The following is a 9,035-nucleotide window of genomic DNA, read 5'->3' on the forward strand; positions in this document are numbered from 1 at the left end:
AGGAGACTTTTCTCTGCAGGTACTAGCCCAACATAAAATTGCTTCCTTTCAAAACATTCTAAAGAATGGGAGATAAAGCTCATTTTTAATTAAGCTGTGTGGGCGTACTGCCTATCAGAGCAATTTGTGGTTGTATCTTTACCTTGGGGCTTTCTCTGTAGGGATGGGTTTAGTTCTGAGTTGAATTTTTCCGTGGGAGTAGCCCAAGGGTGTGAAATGCCATGTCTGCCTCCTTCCTTTGCAAAGGAACCTGACCGAGTGCCACAGCGTGGTCGCCCCCCAGCCCTACTATGAGGCATGTGTGGCGAGTGGGTGCTCAGGACAGCACCCCAGCACCCAGTGCCAGAGCATGCAGACCTACGCAGCCTTGTGCGGGCTCCACGGGGTCTGCGTGGACTGGAGGCGGCGGACGAACGGGCAGTGCGGTAAGCCTGGCAAAGACCTGCTGGCTGTGAAGCAGCTCAGGTCTGTTATTTCCTCACCTACATGTCTGTTTGCGTTCCTTTACATCAACCGGCTTCAATCATTCTTGAGCTGCTCTGGACTGGAGGAAAAGCAGGAACAAATCAAAGAGGTTGCTCCAGTCCGGAACTGGTTCAAAACAAGTGGGGAACTTGCCCATAGGCTTGTGAGCAGCATAGCTGAGCCGTGTGTGTTACCTGGAGCTTCATCACTAGATGGCAACACACGGCTTCTCTGTGGGCTTTGCCCTGCTCAGGGGACCCAGGGCTTCAGGGGGAAGGCACTGTCACAGGCACCTTGCTGAACCCACTGATCCCCCCTTGCTGAAGCTGCAGGACCCCCTGGCTGGCCGGAGCCTGGGCTGTGAGCACCGTAGGCAGGCTGCCTTGGCGCGTGCCGTGTGTCTGTTGTGCATGGAAGGGTATGCAGGGGTCTGGGCTTTCTAACCTGTGTTATAATGCTCCACAGAGGCCAGCTGTGCTCAGGATGAGGTATACAAGCCATGCGGGGAAGCTAAAAGAAATACTTGCTTCAGCAGGTGGGTCATTTCCTAAGATACTTTTCAAGTCCGTAACTTGAAAATTGCCGAGGAAGGCTGCAAGTTTACATTCCCCTGGGATTTAGGTGTCTGATGCCCTGGGGTGTATTTCTGCCCCTGATTTGTTTCTGTTCATATTCTAATGGTGCAGAGAAGCCGTTATGGACACCCTCCCCTCCCAAAATCACACACCAGTGTTCGTTGAGGGGTGCTACTGTCCTGATGGAAAAACTCGGCTGAATGATAATGATGGCATTTGTGTTTCTGTCTGTGGTAAGAAATGTAAATGGTGAGATTGGAAGGGGGGATAAGAGCCTCACTAGCAGTGTGCATTAAGGGGGATGCTCTGGGTACAAAAGAAGTGGGAGAGACCTTGATACTCATCCTTTCTAGTGAGGCTGGAAACGTTTCAGACTGGCAGTTTCTGCCTGCTATTATGCAGAAAGTGCAACTTTCAAAAGAACAGAGAGGAGGTTCTTTAAGATGTTTTTGGGTATACAATCTGGGACTTTGCACTCTGGATGTCTCTTTCTCTTTGTGGCTGCTCCTCAGATTTCAAGACCTTCCTTCTATTCCTGTCTTCCTCCTTTCTGTTGTTTTTCCCAGTTCAGTTAGCATTAAAGGAATCTGTAATTCATTTTATAGGTTGCACTGCGCAAGATGGGTCGGTGAAACAGGTAAGAAAAAGGAAAATACTGTCTTTAAGCTGTAGCTGGGGGCTGTGACCTGTAAAAATGACTGCATGAATTTATTATTTTAATAATAAGTTTAAATACCAGTGAACTGCAATGTGGCAAAGAAACCAGCAGATTTTATGAGCTCTAGATCTTTACTAATCGCTTGAGGTACAGAAGCAGAAATAGCTGTTTTGGGGAATCACTGTTTCCTGGTAGAACTACCAGGCTTCCCTTCCGGAAATATGTAAGCCCGCCAAGGAAAGTGGCAGATAACAGCATTTTTTTCTTACTTTTTCTTTCTTCTCCTTCTGTGATTTGAACTATGATTTTCCTCCACAGACAATGAGGGCAACCCACCCCTATGCTGTCTTGCAGCAGGCATTCATTAACATAATGCTTCTAGGTTTTGCTTTCTGAACTACTATCCCTATTGTTTTCACAGCCTAGAGAGGCTTGGGAACATGACTGTCAATACTGTGCTTGCGATGAAGTCACTTTGAATATTTCTTGCTTCCCCCGGCCTTGTGCTAAATCTCCACCTATTAACTGCACTAAAGAGGGCTTTGTACGCAAAATAAAACCACGTCTGGATGACCCATGCTGCACAGAGACAGTCTGTGGTGAGTAGATAATTTAGGTGTCATAATGTGGCAGCATTTGCCTTTAGGAGCAATCCTCAAGTGAGACCTGGTACCCCACAAGTACCAGATTCAGATAAACACACTGGAGTGGTCATCCACCTACATGCCAGGAGCTTTTGCAATTAAAGGAGACCTCTTCTGGTCCAGATTGCATTCTAAACTAGTGCCATGACCTGCCACATACGTATGTGGGAAAATCCCCCATGGATCAGATCATTGGGACTACCAAGTGCTACACAGGATCCTCTGGCTCTTGTCCCTCTGAGATGAGAGGGTGATCCTTGCACAGAGATCCATCCAGTAAGGGAGGATGTGCCCACCTTCCAGGCTCCCCAGGGCCTCCTGTGGAGGTTCTTGACATATATTTGCCCTCATCTTTCCATTTGCATCCTCCCAGTCCCAAATGCCCATCACAGCACAGGACCTCCTCATCCTCACAGGAGCAGGTGCTCCTAAGCCTGGCCATCCCCAGCGCCTGTAGGAAGATTCAGGACAGGGGATCCTGGCAATGGTTGTGGGATGGTTTTCTGTTCCTCATCCCTTCGTGCTGCCAGGCAAAGGTCCATTAGGCTCCTTGGATTCTTTGAGGGAGCAGTGGGCACTGTCAGGATGCTTTGCCTTGCATGTCCCGACTCCATGTCTTTGGCTCTCATCCACTGCCTCTTCATTTCTTTCACTCTCTGACTCATTTACCTTTACCCCAACTTGTTTCTCTGTCAGTTCTCTAAGTTGAGGGTGTTCAGTTATTTTAGTGCTGACATCCAGTGAGGGAAGAGAAGCAGGATTAAAGGCCGCAAGGAGAAGTCCAGGGAAGAGCTTTATAGTAAAGCAAGCTTAGAGATACTTCACCTGAACACATCCCAAACTCCAAAAATGTGTGGTTCAAGAATCATCTATTTATACCCAATTTCTTGGATGTTCAAGCTTTCTCTGCAAGTAATGCTGCTTGATGAGATGCTTTGGCTTACTTTATCTCTGTTGTCTATTACAGAATGTGATATAAAAACCTGCATTATCAACAAAACAACATGTGACTTAGGCTTCCAACCAGTGGTTTCTATATCTGAGGATGGTTGTTGTCCTATCTTCTCCTGTAGTAAGTACCATGTTTCCTTAAGTTGTTTTATTTATTTATTGAACTATTTCATTTTTTATAAATGAGTCAAAATCATAAGCAGTAGCCTCTCCCCTTCCCTCTCAGCCTTTACAATTGGTGCTCTTTTTTAATTTGTTTTGGAGGGAGAGTAACTGGTGCAGGTTCTCTGTAGCTAGTATTCAGTGAGTGCAAGTTATTGATCAGATACTGAATGCTCGTTACATTGAACCCACCCAGAAGCTCTGCTGCGAAATTATATTTCCAGATTCACATACTTGACCCAGCTTCCCATTGGCTCTGTTACCAGCAAGGTGGTTAACAATAAAGGAAAGCTCAACTAATTTGAAGTATGGGTAAAAAACATGAGGTAAATAGATTTTTCCATATGGAAAATACCAGGATATAGAATTACCCCTCACTTTGTGCATAACATCTGAGCAAATGTTACATATGGGCTTCTGAATAACAAGTAGCACCACGTACTAGTTACTTTTTTCCGTGGTTTTGTGCGGGCTATGAAGGCTAGTGAAAAAACTCAGTTCTACTTCGTCTCCTCTAAATCACTCACAATTCAGAGATCAGTACAGTAACTGTTTACATCATTCCTAGCACATCCTTTTCATTTAATTTTTTCTTACAGTACCAAAAGGTGTATGTGTTTCTGAAGGAGTTGAATTTAAGGTAGGTCTTCTTCCAGACACTTCTTTCCAAAGATTAATGCCACCTGACTCAGAATTTTCTGAAGTCATTATTGTCAACACTTACATAAAAAGCAGGATTAGAATAGCCCATAACTTTTCCCTGCCAGTGGTCTTATGTACTATTGGAAATGTTACTGAATAGGTAAAGCTAGAGACCATTAGCTTGCTTACTAAATGAGATCTTACCTTGTTTTAGAGTCAAGAAATCAGAACTGTAATTGAATACAAAATTTAAATCTCATTGAATGTTGTAAGATTAATTACTGGGTAAAACGAAACAAAAGTTGATGCATAGAATTTTTGAGATAACTGGTTTAACGTGATTGATGCACTTGGGAGTGTCAGTCTGGTGTTCATGTTGTGATACTGACAGTGTGAGGTTCTAGAGATGCAGAGATATTAATTTCAGGAAGTTCTTCTAAAAATAAACCCCAATCTTAAGCATTAATTTTTTCATTATCACAAGGCTCGGGCATGTATATTTATTCTAGAACCCACTGAATTCTTGCCATTCTTATCTCCTGTCTCCTCTGTATTTCCAGCCTGGGGCAATGGTGCCTAAAAGCTCTTGCGAGAACTGTGTGTGTACAGATGAGCAGGATGTTGTGACACGGACCAACCGCATCCAGTGTGTTCCAGTGAAATGCCAAACCACCTGCCAGCAGGTCAGCGCTCAACTCCCCCAACCACAAACAACGGTTGTTGAGGGGATGTGCTGCAAAACTGGGCTACTATAACTGCTTCCTCACTGAAAGATAGCAGGATATAATCTCCTCCTAGATTTTTTGTAAAGTCTTTTTAGGGTGCTGGTTATTTTTGCTTTAGCAAATTTAAGAAAACACCCTTGGAAAGATGCCCTGAGGGAGAACAATTGCAACCCTTTAAAGAGAAGTCTGACTGCTGAGAGATGACATTTGTGGTGTTCTGTTTGGTGTTGCCCATTGTCAGCTCAAAAATGAAGGTAGTAAAGAAACTGCACAGTGGTTTACATGTTTCTAGGCAATTATCAGTAGTTGGCAGCTGAGAGTGTGCACACAATTGTTCAGTCTGTTGTTGAATGTAAGTAAAAAGTAGTTTCTTTCCCATTCTTGCCCAGATAGGGTCAGACACATCATTAATCCTAAAAATGGATAAAACCATTATCCTTTATCCTGAAGCTACCAACACCCACTGAGAGACCAATGGGAACCTAAAACGCAGAGGGGAAATAACTGATGCATGGTCTTCACATGTCTGACAGCAGCAATTCTTGTGGGTAATCATATCAGACCAAGCACTGGTGGTAGATTGTGCAAGTAATCATATGCTGAATTAACTTACTTGGCCTGACCTGTGTGTTAGCCCAAAGAAGAATAACCAATGACAGGGTCTTCGTGGTAACTGAAGTGTGCAGAAGTCACTATTCAATCAGGGAAAGAAATTGTCAGCTGTGATTGTCAGGCTTAAAGTGGTTCCACCAGGTTTCTCAGGACAACAAATTAAACCAGAAGGTGGGCTCACTTCCTCTGCCATCTCCACCGTGGCTTTGATCCAAGGGTGCTTCATGAACAAGACATCAGGTAACGTGGCTAAACAGAAACTTTATTCCCACAGGGTTTCCGCTATGTAGAAGAGAAGGGTCAGTGCTGCAGCCGGTGCCAGCAAGTGGCATGTGTGGCAAATTTTCCATTTGGCAATGTGACCATTGAGGTAAGTACTCGCTTGCTCTGCACACAAGGCTGAATTACCAAAGAGACCTCAGCACTTTTTGATGCAGTGTCATACATTTTGTAGCTGGGAAGACCTCCAGGAGATTTAAAAATGCCTGTATTTCCAAAGTAAATGTGGATGTATATACATGTAGATGTTTCTACAACTGCTTTCTGCTGTATGTGTCTCACAGGCCCTACTGTGTTGAAAATTATGCATCTCTGGCAGGAATGGAAATCATGTTACCACCCCTCCTCCTGACATGCAACAGAGAGAAAGAATTTGGAGGGGATGGTGGCGTTGTGTAATACTGCTCTTGCAGAGATATGTGAGCTGGCTTCGCATCATATGGCTCTATCTAGAAACAGTGTCATTATCTTGCCCTGGAGATACAGGACTACATAGTGTGAGCGAGCTGATACAGCTGTACTACCAGTAGTTCTGAATTTGCTGAGGCAGAAATCAAAAGTGGCATAGCTGCTGTAGTGTAGTGTGACTCGGTAACACACCCAGGTAATACATCATGTCTTGTGAGCGTAGCATTGTACAGACGTGGGCTGAGCCTCAGGCTAGCTCTGTGGTTTTATTAAGCCTGCTCCTTCTGTGAACGGTTAATGACGGTGTCTCAGCCAGTAACTATTGTCTTACATGCTATTGCTTCTCGGGAGCTCTTGTGTTCTGCATCTTTTCTGCAATCCTTTTCTTTAATCCTTTTATTCCATGCTAATTTATCTTGCAAGCTAACTTCTGCTGTGCCAATATACAATTTTTATGTTTCCATAAGGAGGCTTTGCATTTATCTATTAACTTCTGTTTGAAGATTTCTCCTCTTTAACACTTTTTGCTTTTCTTCTATCTATTAAAAAAGAAAACTATTGAAATTATGTAGAAGAATTGTTTTTCTTTTGTGTATATTTTGTTCCATATACATTAACACACCTACCTTATGGAATTTCTATGATCATTCTGCCACCAGCTCTTGACTTTTTCCACGTAGGTGGCCACAGAAGGGATTTTGCATAGGCTGGTAGTGGGTCAGCTTGGAACATAATCTGCAGATGTGAGTTCCAGATATCTCAGCACTTTCAGAGTGATTTGAACAACCTAGTCCCTCTGCCAGTTCATTGACTTTACCACTGTTGTGTTATTCTGTTTTTATTGCTATACTATATTGGGCTGTTTGGGTTTTTTTTTTCCCCTGTTTTTATTCAGGTTGGAAAGAGTTATAAAGCTCCATATGATAACTGCACTCAGTACACATGCACTGAATCAGCAGGCCAGTTTTCCTTGACCAGTAGAGTGAAGGTCTGCCTACCATTTGAAGAATCAAACTGTGTCCCAGTAAGTATTTAAATCACAAAAAAAGATGTCTAGAATGAGCCCTGCTGCTGGTCTGGGAGTTTTATTTACTGTTTTGAATGAGCCGTTTCAGTATTTCTTGATCTTTCTACTTCATCATCATTGTTTGAAGGAAACGTACTTTTTCAGCCCTGAATAGAGTGTCCCATGGAAGTAAAACAGAACCATTTGCAAACAACCCACACATTTTACTTGTGGGATAAGAACTAGAACTCAAAACAGTATTGGGGCAATAACAAGGTGGGATTTCTCATCACCTGAGAAACACCAGTGTTATGAAATGCAGTTGAGCAAATGGGAACAGATGAATGCAGTGTCTTCTGGTATGTGGTGCATCAGTAACGGAAGTGATGGGACATGGATGAGCAAAGGGTATCATTCATGCCCTGGCTTTTGAAAGGTTGCAGGGCTTCGTGGCAGTTTGAAAACCAAAGCAGGGACAAAGACAGCCATTGACTTGAATTAGCTTTGGGACAGGTTCTTCACAGGTCAGGCTGTTCAATTCAAGGAGCAGCTGTCACTCTCTGGGGCTGGGGGCTTTGTGCTGGCTTCAATAGGACCTACATAAGGTCAGGCATGTGTTACAAGACATCTTATCTGGCTTGTGAGAGGATATATATTTTTCAGAAAGTTCACTCTCTTCCTTGCTGGTTTTTTTTTTGTTGGTTTTTGTTGTTTTTTTTTTTTTTTTTTTTTTTTTGTTTTTTGTTTTTTTTAAGCAGTTTGATGTATATTCAGTACACAGATCAGTCTGATGAATCTGAGTTGGTTAGAGATGAGGGAATATACTTGAACTGTCATCATTGCTACTACCTGCTTAGCAATACGTGCATCTGAACGTTCTGCTTATGTTTGCTTTCAACACAGGGGACAGTTGATGTGACTCCAGATGGCTGTTGTAAGACATGTGAGTGCATTAAGTCACTGCTTCCCTATTCCAATACTGTTTACTGTTAGGTTCTCCACTGCTTGTAGTCCTGTTTCTGCATGCACTGAGAGTCTGCAGTTTCCACAGACTGGAAGGCTGTTCTTACAGCTGCAGAGTTGTTTTGTACCTTACAGCTGAAGCTAAAATCCACTCACAGCTAAAAATCTGCCTCATTCTTCCAATAGGGACACTAAAATTCTTCAATTTCCTTTCTTGTGTTTTTAAATAACTGAAATACTGTTAGTTTGAACTATACTCTCAAGCAGAAAATTTGTAGAAAATATGCGCTGTATTGTTTCTTCTGGAAATTGCATAGAAAAAGGGGTGTCTTTTCTCTAGCATCCACCCAGAAATCATCGGTTGTTACAGAATCACAAATGTCATTTATAGCCATTTTTAAAGAACTAAACCCTTCATGTTTCCTTTAGGTCTTGGTTCAATAATATCTTTACATGAACATGTACCTAAGCATTTAAGCTAATCCTCAACTAGAAAAGTACCTTGACCAGCTGGAAATTGCTTTGCTGGATTAGTGCCTCTTTGCACTCTCATTTGTTTTTTTGATTATGCATTTTTAGTAGGATGATCTGCCCTTGGTTTCCTAGCAGATGTCTTTCAAAACATTTACTCCCCAGTCTGATGAAGTCTAACAGAAGTGTTCTCCTTACACAGGCATCGACCTGCCACATAAATGCAAGCGCAATGTGAAAGAGCAGTATTTCGTCCACAGCAACTGTAAGTCAGCTGCTCCGGTCCCAGTGCCCTTTTGTGAAGGAACATGCAGTACCTATTCCGTGTAAGTAGGAAACCTTTCTCTGTCCTCCCCCATGTCTGGTCGTCCTGGGTTCTTGTCTGTGGGCTGCAGCTGTTTGTCCCCTTCCTGCTGTTTAAAAGGACCCAATCGGGAAACCAGGTGTGCAAAACACCAGTCATCAGGAATGTCT

General features: G+C 43.1%; 1 protein-coding gene across 2 annotated transcripts in view; it reads left to right on the forward strand.

Annotated features, from left to right (window-relative positions):
• Positions 1-9,035, forward strand: part of LOC308070896 (mucin-5B) — a 65,239-nt gene that overhangs the window by 34,037 nt on the left and 22,167 nt on the right. For both annotated transcript variants that reach the window (XM_080405577.1, XM_080405578.1), the window contains 12 exons: positions 247-425; positions 931-1,000; positions 1,152-1,273; positions 1,646-1,677; positions 2,120-2,297; positions 3,310-3,414; positions 4,055-4,095; positions 4,658-4,780; positions 5,709-5,804; positions 7,017-7,145; positions 8,031-8,070; positions 8,764-8,887. In XM_080405577.1, the coding sequence (XP_080261703.1) occupies positions 247-425; positions 931-1,000; positions 1,152-1,273; positions 1,646-1,677; positions 2,120-2,297; positions 3,310-3,414; positions 4,055-4,095; positions 4,658-4,780; positions 5,709-5,804; positions 7,017-7,145; positions 8,031-8,070; positions 8,764-8,887 (1,239 nt within the window). The remainder of the gene's footprint in view (positions 1-246; positions 426-930; positions 1,001-1,151; positions 1,274-1,645; positions 1,678-2,119; positions 2,298-3,309; positions 3,415-4,054; positions 4,096-4,657; positions 4,781-5,708; positions 5,805-7,016; positions 7,146-8,030; positions 8,071-8,763; positions 8,888-9,035) is intronic.

The sequence above is a fragment of the Falco punctatus genome, assembly GCF_963210335.1.
Source record: "Falco punctatus genome assembly, chromosome: 10".
NCBI classification, from domain to species: domain Eukaryota; kingdom Metazoa; phylum Chordata; class Aves; order Falconiformes; family Falconidae; genus Falco; species Falco punctatus.